Here is a 14399-nt window from a genome sequence, read left to right as displayed (position 1 = left end):
TTAGACACCAATATATTGTTTATTTTAAGCCACAAGCTTGCTTCTAAAGAAAGAATTCCTCCTAGCAACTTCAGAACTTTGGCTAGCACCACCTGCTGAAGGTGTGACACAACTGTACAAAAGCACCAGGCATATAAAAGCAGTGGAGAGTGAAAATAGCCATAAATAACCCTATAGAAACCACTGGGACTGCCTGCAGTTTATAGAAACTTTGACTGGCACACTGAGCATGCCCAGCATTCCACTATCCATGCTGGGTCCCTCTTCAGTCTTGTAATATAGAATTCATGAAAAATAAAAGAACAAACATAGGAGAAACCTAATTCCGCAGAGTAGTGGGTGGGTTTCGTGAGGACTAAAATCCTGCTGTCCTAGAAGAGCATCTGTTACAAGTAAGCAATTCTGCTTTCTCCTAGGACAAACAGGGTGGTAGTCCCTCACACATGGGTGAATACCTAGCTACACGCTGCTCCTCAAACCATAAGATAGCCAGCACTTAACACATGCCAACGTGCACAACCACCAGTGCTGCTATAACACTGGAAGACAGTCTGAACCTGAGCATAGGGGCCTGAGGCAGGAAGAGTTGGGTTTCACAGCTGGAACAGATTATGGAGGACCAACTGGCCAAAACTGCTGTCACGTCGGCTGACCTTATCCAGATAGTAATGTGAGGTGAAGGTGTGGAGGAAGCTCCAAGTTGCAGCCCTGCAGATCTCATCCACAGGCCCTTCAGACAATGGGTTACTGAAGCTGCCATGGCTCTTACAGAATGAGCTTTGACATGGCCCCCAAGCTGCAGTCCCGCCAGCGTGTAGCAGAAAGAAGTACAATCTGCTAGCCAATTCGATAAAGTCTGTTTTGACACAGCAACTCCCAATCTGTTTTTGTCAAAACAGACAAAAAATTGCGTGGAATGCCTGTGGTCTGCTGTACTATCCAAGTAAAAGGCTAGGGCCCTCTCGCAATCCGGGGGGGGGGGAAGAGCCCACTCGCCCTGGTGCGAATGCAGCATTGAAAAAAAGGATAGCAGGACGATAGACTGGTTGAGATGGAATTCTGTCACTACCTTTGGAAGGAACTTAGGATGAATGCGTAGAATCACCTTATTGTGAAAGAATTTCATATAAAGTGGGTATGACAAAGTCTGACATTCACTGACCCTGCGTACTGAGGTGACTGCAACTAGGAAGATGACTTTCCAGGACAGATACTTCAGGTCACAAGATCGTAGGAGCTCAAATAGGAGGCAGGCCAAGACCACGTTGAGGTCCCAGGATACCGCTGGTGGCCGGATCGGAGACTTGAGCTGAAACAGGTCTCACATGACGTGCGCCATGAAAGGCTGCATCGTGATGGGCGAGCCATCCACCTCTAGCTGATAGGCCTCAATGGCATTGAGGGGACCCCTCACTGAGGTGGTCTTCAAGCCAGCATCTGAGAGGTGCAACAGGTTGTCAAGAAGTGTCAAGGTGGCGCAGGAGAATGGATCCAAACCGGGGCCCTAACACCAAATCCAAAAAAACCTCTTCCACTTCAGACTGTAAGACTTCCTAGAGGATGGTCTCCTGGATTCTACTAGGACCCGAGACACCTCTTCGGAAAGATCCAGGGTCTGGAGTTTGGGATGGCGTAGCCTGCCCTGATCCTGCAAGATTAAGGTCTGGGGAGATTCCGAGACTGATCGAAGCTTGGAAGGAAAGGTCCTGTAGAATCGGGATCCAGATTTGCCTTGGCCAATAGGACATGATCAGGATCATGGTTCCCCAGTCCTCCTGGAGCTTCAGGAGAGTCTTCAGCACTAGCAGAAGTGAAGGGTACGCATAAATGAGGCCAGTACCCCAATGGCGAGCAAAGGCATCAGATGTCAGCTTGCCGTCCCTCCTGAAAAGGGAGCACAACTGATCACCTTCCTGTTGGTAAGGGGAAGCGAAGAGATCTTGGCGGAAGTTCCGACCCGCAACCTCCTGCTTTAGGGACCAGTCATGAGGGCAGAAGGAGTAACTCAGATTGTCCAAAGCCACATTCTTAGTCCCCAGCAAGTACATGACACAAAGCAGGATGACGTGGGACAGAGCCCAGGACAAGATCTTAACCACTTCTTGACATAGAAGGAATGACCCCGTGCCTCCCTGTTTGTTCAGGTACCAAATCGCTACTTGAAAGTCGGTCTCAACCAGAACTACTCTGTTGGCCAGGAGATCCTGGAATGCCCATAGTGCGAACTAGATCACACGGAGCTCCAGGAAATGTTTTTTGGCATTGCTGCTCCAGTATGGATCACCGGCCCTGAGTGCAGAGATCCGCAACATGGGCTCCCCAAGCCAGATGGGAAGCATCTGTAGTGAGGGTAATTTGAGGGGGACAAACCTAGAAAAGGACCCTACCTCCAAACTAGACAGGGGTCTCTCACCAGGATAAGGATTCCCGAAGTGGTGGGGTGACCGTGATATGCACCCGAAGGTCCTCGGAAGTCTAATGCAACTGGGACTACAAAGTCCACTGTGCCCTGCGCATGTACAGTCGAGCAAAGGGCGTGATATGGATGGACGCCACCATGTGGCCCAGCAGACGCACCATCCTGCGTGCGGAGGTCGGACGACTCAGAGATCGCTTCTGCCAGGGACATCAGGGAAAGTGCCCAGTCCCAGGATAGAAACGCCCAGGCCTGAACAGTGTCTAATCTGGCCTCAATAAAGTCCAGCACCTGGGACGGGTCCAATTGAGACTTCGTGTAGTTGATCAGAAAACCCAAGGCCTCCAAGATCTGAATGGAGGCTTGAAGAGACTGCAGTGCACCCAGCCTGGTGACACTCTTGATGAGCTAATCATCCAGATAGGGGAAGACCTGCACTCGACATTTTCTGAGATAAGCACCCACCATCATTAGGCGCTTCGTGAAGATGCGGGGTGCGGACGCTAGGCCGAAGGCTAGTACCCGATACTGAAAGTGCTCCTCCCTATCAGAAAACTGAGATACTTCCAGTGGATGGGAGAGATTGAGATGTAAGCGTAGGCATCCTTCAGATCAAGGGAGCAAAGCCAGTCCCCCCTCTGTAGGAGGGATTAAGGCACCTAGCAAAACCATTTTGAACTTTTCCCTTATGAGGAATTTGTTCAAAGCCCTCGGGTCCAGGATAGGATGGAGGCCTCCTGTTTTCTTGGGAACCAGGAAATATCTTGAGTAAAACTCACTACCCTGCTGACTTGGTGGAACGTGTTTGACAGCTCGAGCCGTTAGAAGGGTGGAGAGCTCTACTCGAAGTATTTGCTGGTTCACCAAAAACCCCCATGAGGGACATGGAGGAGATTTTGGAGGGACACTTTGGAAATTCAGTTTGTACCCCCAACGAATGATAGACAGGATCCATTGGTCAGAGGTTACAGTCATCCAATGGTCTGCAAATAACTGCAGGTGGCCTCCGACTAGGGGATCGTTCATTACGGGCAAGGATGGCTGGCTTAGACTCCTTCACAGCTAGTCAAAACCCTATAGCAGGGCCCTACTGCGGGGCTGGCTGAGGCAGAGGGGCACAAGGCTGCCATATGCAGGCCCTAGGCACAGCATGCTGGGATCTCGCCCCTACAGGAGAGTAGTATTTCCTTGGGCGGTAGAAGGGATGTCTAGAACCCTGCCTTGATGACTTTTTGCAAGAGGACTGAGGGTCTGAGGTGCTGGCAGACAGATGCTGAAGGGTTTCATGATAATCCTTCAGCTGTGCCACTGCTTCCTTGATTTTATTTCTGAAGAGATTTTCACCGGTACAGGGCAGGTCCGCAATACGCTCCTGTACCTCTGGCCAGAGGTCTGAGGCTCAAAGCCAGGCCAATGCGACGATGTCCGCCGCAGCTACCTTCACTGCTGTTTCAAAATCATCATACGTGAACCAGACCTCATGTTTGCTATATTCCAAACCCTCTGAACCATTTTCAGGAAGTCCTCCTGAAGTTGTTGCAGGAGACGATCCACAAGATCTTGAACCTGCTTCAAGAGGTTTCTGGAGTATTGGCTCATAAATAATTGATAACATGCAATACGGGCCGCCAACATAAACCCCTGGAAGACTTTCCTTCCTAGAGCGTCTAAGGCCCTATGATTGCAACCTGGAGAAGTGGAAACATGGGTCCGCAATAGGTTTGCATTTTTTAGGGCGGATTCCACCCCAAAGATTCATATGGAAGCTGGCGGCACTCAAACCCCATAGTGGGTTGCACCAAGTAAACCAGATTGGTCTTTCGGTTTACATGGGAGACCGAAATGGGGTGCTCCCACAGCCAAACAGATCATTGAAAATGTCATGCACCACCACTGCTACCTCTTCCTTAGGGGCAGCCACATATTGGAGGGCCTCCAGCATTTTGTGCCTGGAGTCCTGCTCTATCAAAAGCTAGAATGTCACCGATTCTGCCACAGCTCTCACAAAGCTGGTGAATGTTAAGTCCTCCAGTGAAGATCTACGCCTTTCCTCCTGAGAAGACTGCTCAGAGGGCAAGTCCTCTGACGAGGATGCCTCATCCTCCCATGGGTCATACTGGGCATCCTCCTCACTCAAAGTTCCCGGAGACACCAAAGGGGGAGCCCCATCCCGTTCTTAGGCCGAGACCCCAAAGTCACAGAGTTCTAAGGGCATGGGAGTAGGCAGCAACAATCTTGTGGGCACCGAAGTGTGTGCTGGCACCAGAGGCACCAAGGAAATCGGGGGGCCCCAAAGGCACCAAGCCCGAGGGACCCGGGGTGGGAAATGCTGAGCGGGGTGCCTTCCACGGAAGTGGGGCCACCAACCGACAGTTCTCCCTCAGCAGAGGAATCGGCCACCGGAATAGTCTCTAGTGGAGACTGCTCTGGTTCCCTCTGTGGCATCGAGAGTGCCCGGGGTACCAGGAAAGGCTGTGTCGGCAGTACGCTGAGAAGTCCAGCTGCTCCAGCAATGGTGAGAGCACCAATGGAGCAGGCTCCAGTGGTGATGGCGGCCCTGATAAAACCGGTGGCTCAATGCCTTGTAGAGCTCGGACGACCACCAACCGTACCTGGCGCTACAACTCCTCCTCGAATGCTGACGAAGACAAGAGGGGCTGGTGAAACCAGATCCCCATCAGAGCTTAGAGGGTGATCAGTGCCCATCACTGCAACCGTTGGAGATCGCCTCGGGCCCTCTGCCTTGATGGAGGGAGATGCTGCCTCAGGCCGGTGCCGCTTGGCAGGTGCCGGTGCCTTTCCGAACTTGGAGCCATGGGAAGAAAGCAATCGATGGCGGTGCTTTCTTGACTTCCCCCAATGCTCGGCCCAGTCCTTCCCCGGAGCAGAGGGAGATGGTGATGATCCTGACCTGGAATGAGAAGAAACAGAAAGCAGATGATCCCCCGCGCCCAGTTCCACTGAAGAACCCAATGACAACGAAGTTAACACGGGCACTGGGGTCGCTAAGACGTTGTGTCCATGAAGCTTTGACGCCCCCCAACACAGACGTCAGGGGCTCAGACTTCCTGGCGCTGAACAATTTTGTCTATTTATTCTAGGTGCGTGCAACAGCCCTTGGGAGACATCTGGGCACAGAAGGCACCCCCCGGGCACAAGATACAGGCCTTGTGAAGGGGGGGGGGTATGTGATGGACATAGTCCGGAAGCACTGCTGACATCAGCGAAAGCCAGACGACACCATAGGAGAAAGAATCCGTCGTGCAGACAATGACCGGAAGCTCCCAGAAAGTGGCACCATCAGGAATAGACTGCAAACAGCATAAGATTTGCTACGATGCCCTCCAACTAGACCCCAGAAGTAGAGGGACCCGGCGCGACAAGAAAAAACGCAATTGGAACAGTTTTCCACAAAAAAAAAATATAGCATGATCTTCACAGTCGTGAGGCGAAAGCTTTGCGGAAAAAAAACTGAAGGGGGACCACATGTGGATAGTGGCATGCTGGGCATACTCATACTCAGTGTGCCAAACATTTTCCATGCCAGGCTCCATCTGATGTCAGCCCATGTGTGAGAACTACCATCCTGCTTGTCCTAGGAGAAAGGGTTTGTGCACAAAATATGCAAGCATAACCATTTGTTAATGTACACATAACATAGCGCACATTACATTGACTTAAAAAGTCATTAAATTAAGGAGACCATATCAGAGAGGTATTTTAGGGTAACGTAATAAAGAATTAGAGCACTGTAAGCAGAATAGAGAAAGCATACAGCTTTGGTTTTAATATGCTAGAATGATTGCTTGTATATGTTCAGAAGGTACAAAGGAAGAAATTTAGTTAGTTTTATTGTTCAGTGAGCACAACTTAAAATAGGCCAGCTTAGGTTTCTAGCCTAAAAGGCACCTTAAAGAGCTTTTTATTTAGTTGCTTTCTGAAAATTTGCAGATTAGGACTAGTCTAACATTAGGTGGCAAGGTATTCAAAAGAGTTGGCACTGAACCAGAGAAAACTGTCTGATGGTCACAAGGCATAAATCCTTAGGTACAGACAATCAAATATAGTTCACTCAGAAAAAAAAAGAGAAAACAAAACAAAATTCACCCATCACACCTCTTAACAAAAAAGTGGGTTGTATAATACTTACTCTCACATGATTTCTGCCAAGCCGCTCCCATGTTTTGTCATTTTTGGGGTTCACAGGAACAACAACATGATGCACAGTTTCTGGCACTGAATCCTCCCCCTTTAGATCCACCCATGTAGGGAAATGCATAATCTTCTCTGACAATTTCTTCACATCGAAGGAGTGGAGAGTTGCAGAGCAGACAATTACCTAAAAACAAAGCTGTGTCTGTATTTTGGATTCCAGTACTGGAAGTTTATTGATCAGAATCACCAAAATGCTACTAGGCTTTTCATGTGCAAGAAGAAGCAGACTATTTCTTTTAAGAGTTACAATATCTAATTTTTTTTCCTTGCTAGCATTATAGAAGTTGGAAAGACAATGTGGTGTGCTTGGCCTCAAAGGGACTGAGACTATTACAAAACTTAAAATGATCATTGATTTTCCTACGTAATAAATACGTTTTTGCTCTTAAAGTTTATAGTACTTTTAAATGTTATGAAATATTTTTAAAAAATGGATAATTTTGTAAGAAATTAAGTTCTTAATTCTACAACTGCTTCTCCACCTTTACTGAAAGATTAGAAATGACTGTAAAAATCCTGCTCTCTGCAATTAGATTAGAGAAATTATATTGAAGGAATATGTTGACTTAGGAGTTTTATTTTTTAAGAATCCTCAAGTCACTGATTTTGAAGCATTGTTTTCATGCTGTCAGTTACATTACAGCTCACTGCCCCTAAGATTTAACAAACACCACCTGCATTGGATAGTCAAGTGTTAAAACAATAGCATGCAAGAGATGCCACAGTATCTTTTTAATATCAAAACACAAACATTTAGAAGAATACAGCAAAATGAGATTATAGAAGCCATACAGTAACATTTTAGCCAAATAAATAGAGAGAACAAGAACACTTAGTGGTCAGTGCTATAAATACTATAGCTTCTGCTTTCCTGTGCACAAAATGGAACTAAGGACAAATAAGGTGTTCTACAAACAAGGCTATAAACTAACACAGAGAAATGAATCACAGTGGTCCAGTTTCTCCACTCAAGTCTACGTTTTTGTGCATGACCACAATAAAGTACTATACCTGCAGCCTCTTCCCATCTGAAGTGATTTGAGGAATCTGGCTATGGATCCTGTTAATAAAATCTGAATAGCCTTGGGAAAGAAGACCATCCTAGATTTTAAGAAAAAAAAACAAACGTTCAAAGTTGGCAAAATAATTTTTTTTTCACATTATGTATGTAGTTTATAGATTAGTGGCTCAGGATCCAAACATCAATAAAATTTCAACTTATCCAAGGTTGAAAGGGATCAGAATCCTATGAATACCTCTCATATGACTAGTGAATCCCTTTCTTGTAGTCATAGCCTGCTATTGGATGCGCGTTTTCCCTTACCCCTTATTCAGTAAGGGGAGGAAAACACGCGCCCAACCCGCGGCACCTAAGAGGGCCCTCAACATGCAAATGCATGTTGAGGGCCCTATTAGGTATGCGCGCGGGATACAGAAAGTAAAATGTGCAGCCAAGCCGCACATTTTACTTTCAGAAATTAGCGCCGACCTTTGGGTCGGCGCTAATTTCTTCCGGCACCAGGAAAGTGCATAGAAAAGCAGTAAAAACTGCTTTTCTGTGCACCCTCCGACTTAATATCATAGCGATATTAAGTCGGAGGTCCCGAAGAGTAAAAAAAGTAAAAAAAAAAAAAAATTTGAATTCGGCCCGCAGCTGTCGGGACGAAAACCGGACGGTCAATTTTGCCAGTGTCCGGTTTCCGAGCCCGTGGCTGTCAGCGGGCTCGAGAACAGACGCCGGCAAAATTGAGCGTCGGCTGTCAAACCCGCTGACAGCCGCCGCTCCTTTTACCCAGATCTACCACCGGACCTAATTTAAATACTGAATGGCGTGCACCGGCGAGTGGCTGGTGCATGCGCCGGGAGAGCGGGCGTTTGCCCGCTCTCCCGCAGACTTTACTGTATCGGCCCGAGTGTTAGCCTAGAGAGTTTATGCAAAGAATTTACCATTGAATTTTTCAGAAGTCCATTTGGCATTTTTATCATAATTGCTTTAAGATAGCTAGAAAGGCAAGGTTATTCCTGACACAAGTTTCACATTTGAAAGAAGAAAAGTCATAGCTCAATTGCAAGCAGGATTTTTGTCCGTACAGAGAAATTTAAAATACATTACAGCTTTTCACTATGCTAAATTTGCATTTCCAAAATATTAGGTTCATAAAATTGGGAGCTCTAGCCTCAGCAATGAAATCAGTTACAATTCCTTGACAAACATACCTTAGCTTTCATGCTCCTCGCCTACCTAATCTGTCATCAAACAGAAAGAGTACAGACCCCCCCCCCCCAACCAGCAGACAAAATACTAGAAACAAAAAAGGTCATTATTTTCACGTACAGCTTCATCAAGAACCAGGAATCTAACTTGAGACAAGTTGAGCTTTCCAGTGGATACCAGGTCATCTACTCTTCCTGGAGTTCCCACAACAATATCCACCTGTGAAACACAAACATTATTTAAGAACACAGAATTAATCTATATACTGTGCCTTCATAGCATTATACTACATGTATACATATTTTTTATACAAGAAACTTATGAATGTTTCATGGTACATTGTGAAGCAAGATTAAACCTGTAAGGTTTTACTCCCTTATATTTCAAAAGCTCCACTGTAAACAAAAAACAGCATCTTCTAATCTAAAATACTGACATCTAATTGCAGTGTGCACGTTCAGGGGAAAGACTTCTTGTCATTTGCTCCATTAGCTGCAAATTAGTTCCAGAAGCTAACATTTCACCAATTCAGCAAATGGTTTTCAAGTTTCACATTCTACCTTTCACCGGTCAGAATCCAAGGGTTGAGAGTACCTCCCTTTTAACCCAAACCTTATTCTTTAGCACACAATAGAAAAGTCCCTTACTTTACCTCAAAGCTGAAAAACCTGCAGAAATGTCATCCCCATAAAATAGTGCTCTAGCTCCAACCCTGGAAGAGCATTTCCAGTGAATGTACTCTGAATTCTTTGATTATCCTTGAGACATCTTCAAGTTATGTTTGTGAATCTTTACCATGATGAATTAAAACTACAAGGGATACAAGCAATTATAGCAAGTGTGGCCAACTCTGGTCCACAAGAGCCACAAACAGGCCAGGTTTTCAGGATATTCACAATGGATATGCATGAGATAGATTTGCATGCCCTGTTTGTGGCTCTTGAGAGCCACTGTTTGCCACCCCTGGATTATAAAATGAAGTGTGTGGTTGCCATGTTAGTCTGCCTGGGTGCAGGGAAATAAAGGTCAAGAACCAAAAAAATATAATGTGATACTATATTATAGGACTAACAATACATTCTTTGACTAGCTTTAAGGCACTGCACTTATTTCATCAGGTCAAAATAAAATGAAATCAAAAGAAAAAAAACACCTTCCTGAACATACAAGTTAACAGATTATATTACAAAGGTGGTATGAAGAAAGAAAAATGTGCATGTGATTAGAAGGGGTTTGATATCTTACAGTGATAAGGGACAGAGGAAGCAGAATCATGTCTGACAGTAAGCTAAAAAGCTCATCTGTTAAGTACTTTTTTATGTTTAGTCCCAAAATGTTAGATCATTTTTACTTCAAATGTCTCATTTTAGATATTTCTGAATTTTTCTTTCAGCATCCTGATTATTAATACAGTGATCTGGACCTGAAAACTATTTCCTCATGGAAGTGTTGTCTTTCATCTTTGTGATATGTAATCTTGTGCCACTGTGGGTTTGCTTTCCATGAGGCATGAAGGTGGTTTAAAAATATCCTGGAAGCCCAGATAAAATGTATCCTATACATTAAAAAAAAAAAAGATTGATAGATCAAATGACTGCCAGTGTGGTTAAACAGCATGCTTTAAAAAATAGAAAGCACGTCCAAATGACGAAAACAGAGAAGAGAAGAGAATAAGCACTGATAAGTTAAATGTAAAACAGTAATAAGGCAGGCCAAGAGAGAATTTGAAAAGCAGCTTGTTATGCAGGCTGAAACAAATACAACTTTTTCAAATACATCAGAAGTAAGAAGCCTGTGAGGGCATCAGTTGGACCACTAAGTGACCAAGGGAGAAAAGAAGGCACTCAAAGAGGACAAGGTCATTGCAGAAAAACTGAATAAATTCTTTGCTTCTATCTTTCCAAAATAGGATATAGGGGAAATACCCACACCAGAACCGTTCTTTGATGATTCTGAGGAACTGAAACATCACAGTGAAACTAAAAGATGTACTGGAGCAATACGATAAGCTTAATAGCAGAAAATCACCAGGATCTGATGATGAATTAATCTCAGAGTTCTAAAAGAACTCAAACATGACACTGCAAACCTGCTACAGGTTCTAATCTATCATTAAAACCTGAAACCGTAACCAACGACTAGAAGGTAGCCAAAGTAACACCAAATTTTCAATAAGAGCTCCAGGAATAATCCAGAAAACTGCGCATTAGCAAGCCTAATGTCAGTACTAAGCAAAAATCAGCAGCTATCGTTAAAGAAAGAATTACTGACATATGGCTATATATGGCTTAGTAGGAAAGAGCTAACAGATTTAGCAACGGGAAGTCATGCAATACTGCTCTATTAAATTAATGCCATGGCTTAGAAGGCAATGCCCTATTATAGACAAGTAAATAGTTTAAAAAAAGCACACAGAGTAGAACTAAATGGTAATTTTTCCAAATAAAGAATGGCGTGCCCTAGAGATCTGTACTGGAACCAGTGTAATTTAACATATTCATTAATGATCTGGAAACTGTAGTGATGAGCTAGGTCAGAAAACACAAAATTAGCCACTAAGACCACCACCTTCAAGGTCAGATCCTTCAGAGTTGCTCACTTCAATGGCTCGAAAGGCGCATTACAAAGGGCGCGGAGGACCAGATTCAGTTCGAACCGGAGGACGCAGATGCTTGGCCCCACGCCAAAAAATGAGCTACATCTGGATGGGATGCTAGGGCAAAGTTATGCAACTTACCCCGAAAACAACCAAGGACCGCCACCTGGACTCTTAGGGAATTAAAGGCCAACCCCTTAGTTAGCCCTGCCTGTAAAGAGGCCAAAACATCCACAACCGAAGCCCTGGATGGCTCCACCTCGTGGTCCAGACACTAGGTCTCAAAAACAATCCAAACTCTGACGTATGCCATGGAGGTCGAAGGTTTGCGAGTTTGTAAGAGTGTAGCAATCACTTCATCGAGTAACCCTTACTCCTTAATTTCTGCCTTTCAAAAGCCATGCCGCTAGACAGAAGCGATCTGCCTTTTGAAACAGGGTCTTGGTGCAGAAGATTCGGAGATGGATGAAACCTCAGAGGTCCATCTACTGCTAAATTTATGAGGTCCGCAAACCATGGGTGACGCGGCCACTCTGGCGCCCAAGCACTACTTTGCCCAGATGAGCTTCGATGCAACGCAGCACCTTTCTGACCAATGGCCAAGGTGGAAACACATACAGCAGAATATCCTTCAGCCAGGGAAGGACCAGGGCATCTACGCCCTCCGCTCCTGGCTCCCGGCATCAACTAAAGAATCGGGGGGCCTTGGCATTGCGAAATGTTGCCATTAGGTCCATGGAGGGCATGGTCCAGTGGTTGCATAGGAGACAAAAGGCCTCTTCGGAGAGCTCCCACTCCCCTGAGTCCAGCTGGTGGCAGCTGAGGTAAATCGGCTGGCACACTGTCCACTCTGGCTATGTGAGAGGCTGCTCTCTTGGTCAGGTGCTGTTCCGCCCAGTTGATAAGCAGCTGGGCCTCCATTGCCACTGGTCGACTCTTGGTGCCGCCTCGACGATTGATGTAGGCCACTGCTGTCGCATTGTCGGAGAGCACTCCTACTGAAATCCCCTTTATCAAGGGAAAGAGGGCCTGCAGAGCTAACCGAACTGCTCTGGTCTCCAACCAATTAATCGACCAAGAGGATTCCATTCTTGACCACTGGCCTTGCACCGCTGTTCCCCAACAAACCGCTCCCCAACCAGAAAGACTCTCATCCTTGATCACCACTGTCCAAGAGGATATCTCCAAGTCCACTCCCCGACGCAGATTGTCCGGGAGAAGCCATCACACAATTCTGGAACGTGCCGAGTCTGTAAGGGGTAGAAGAATGTGAAACTGTTCTGAGAGCAGATTCCAACGGGAGAGTAATGTGGACTGTAGAGGCCTCATATACGCAAAGGCCCATGGGACTAGGTCGAGAGTGGAAGCCATCGAACCGAGAACCTGTAAATAATGCCAGACTCTGGGACGAGGCAGGGATCGCAAGGCCTCCCCCTGAGTCTGCACCTTGGTAATTCGCTCCTCGGTAAGGAAAACCTTGCCCAAGATGGTATCGAATTGAGCACCCAAAAACTCCAAGGACTGGGAGAGAATCAGATTACTCTTGTCCAGACTGACAACCCAGCCCAGTGAGCTCAACAGCTGTAGGACGCGCTGTACTGCCTTCTGGAAAAGGTCCTCCGATTCTGCTTGAATCAGCCAATCATCCAAATAAGGATTACCAGAATACCCTCTCTCTGGAGAGCCGCTGCCACTGCCACCATTACTTTGGTGAATACCCTGGGCGCCGTTGCCAGCTTGAAGGGTAGAGTACAAAATTGGAAGTCATGCCAGAGGATTGAGAACCGCAGATACTTTTGATGATCTGGGTGGATAGCTATGTGCAGATACACCTCTGTCAGGTCTAGGGATGCTAAGAACTCTCCCCTGTGAATGATTGCTATCACAGACCGAAGAGTTTCAGTGTAAAATCGAGGCACCCTTAGAACCCGATTGACCCTCTAAGTCAAGGATGGGACAAAAAGTGCCTTCCTTTTTGGGTACACGAACGGAGTAGCGACCCCACCTTAGCTCTCCCGCGGGGAATGGAACTATGGTGCCCAAGTTCTACAGTCTTCTTAGGGTGTCGCTCACAGTCAGACGTTTTTGCTCGTAAGAGCACAAGGAAACCAGAAATCGCTCCTGGAGTGGCCGAGCAAAATCTAAAGCGTAGCCTTGTTCTATTATTTTGAAGACCCACTGGTCTGAGATCAAAGTGGTCTATTCCTCTAGGAAAAGGGACAACATGCCCCCTATCTTTGGTATGGAGGAGTGAACCGGCATTGCTTCATTGGGAGGATTTGAGACTGCTATGCGCCTGTGGGGCTCCATCTCTACCAGGATGTCTACCTCAAAAGGACCGATTCCAGGAATGCTGCCAGCTAGGACCCTGTTGAGACGAAGATCTGGAGGATCGAAAACGGTGATTCCCCCGGAATCTCGATCGCTGGGGAAAGGATCCTCTCGTCCTGGGTTTATCCTCCAGTAACTTATGGACCTTGTTTACTCCCAGAGACTTAATCATGTCCTCTAGCTCCTGGCTGAATAGCAACTTCCCCTTAAAGGGCAAGGATCCCAGCTGGGCTTTTGAAGAAACATCCGCGAACCAGTCCCTGAGCCATAGGAGCCTGCAGGCAGAGACCGCCGAAACCATAATCCTGCCTGAAGTACGAAGTAGATCATAAAGCACATCTGCACAGTAAGCGACCATGGCCTCCAGCTGACCGGCCTGAAACCCATCTGCGTCTGAAAGGGATGCAAGTGCTGCACTCAATGGAGGCTGGCTCTCAGCGCAAAACTGCTGCACATAGCGGCAAGGACACCCAGAGCTGACACTTCAAAAATCTTCTTTAGCTGCAATTCCAATTTGCGATGCTGTAAATCCTTCAGGGTCGTGGCTCCTGTCACCAGAATAGTGGTCTTCTTTGTCACTGCAGAGACCGCCGCATCCACCTTAGGCACCTTGAGAAGATCCAAAG

The 14399-nt window shown here is 46.4% G+C and overlaps 1 protein-coding gene across 1 annotated transcript in view; it reads right to left on the bottom strand.

The window, feature by feature from the left end:
* The window catches only part of DDX1 (DEAD-box helicase 1), a 175981-nt gene that overhangs the window by 31065 nt on the left and 130517 nt on the right, over positions 1-14399 (bottom strand). Inside the window, exons 15-17 of the mRNA XM_029595927.1 lie at positions 8967-9065; positions 7643-7732; positions 6567-6755 (exon numbers count right to left, since the gene is read on the bottom strand). Of these exons, the coding sequence (XP_029451787.1) occupies positions 6567-6755; positions 7643-7732; positions 8967-9065 (378 nt within the window). The remainder of the gene's footprint in view (positions 1-6566; positions 6756-7642; positions 7733-8966; positions 9066-14399) is intronic.

The sequence above is a fragment of the Rhinatrema bivittatum genome, chromosome 3 (assembly GCF_901001135.1).
Source record: "Rhinatrema bivittatum chromosome 3, aRhiBiv1.1, whole genome shotgun sequence".
NCBI classification, from domain to species: domain Eukaryota; kingdom Metazoa; phylum Chordata; class Amphibia; order Gymnophiona; family Rhinatrematidae; genus Rhinatrema; species Rhinatrema bivittatum.
This window is presented reverse-complemented; position numbering and strand designations above follow the sequence as displayed.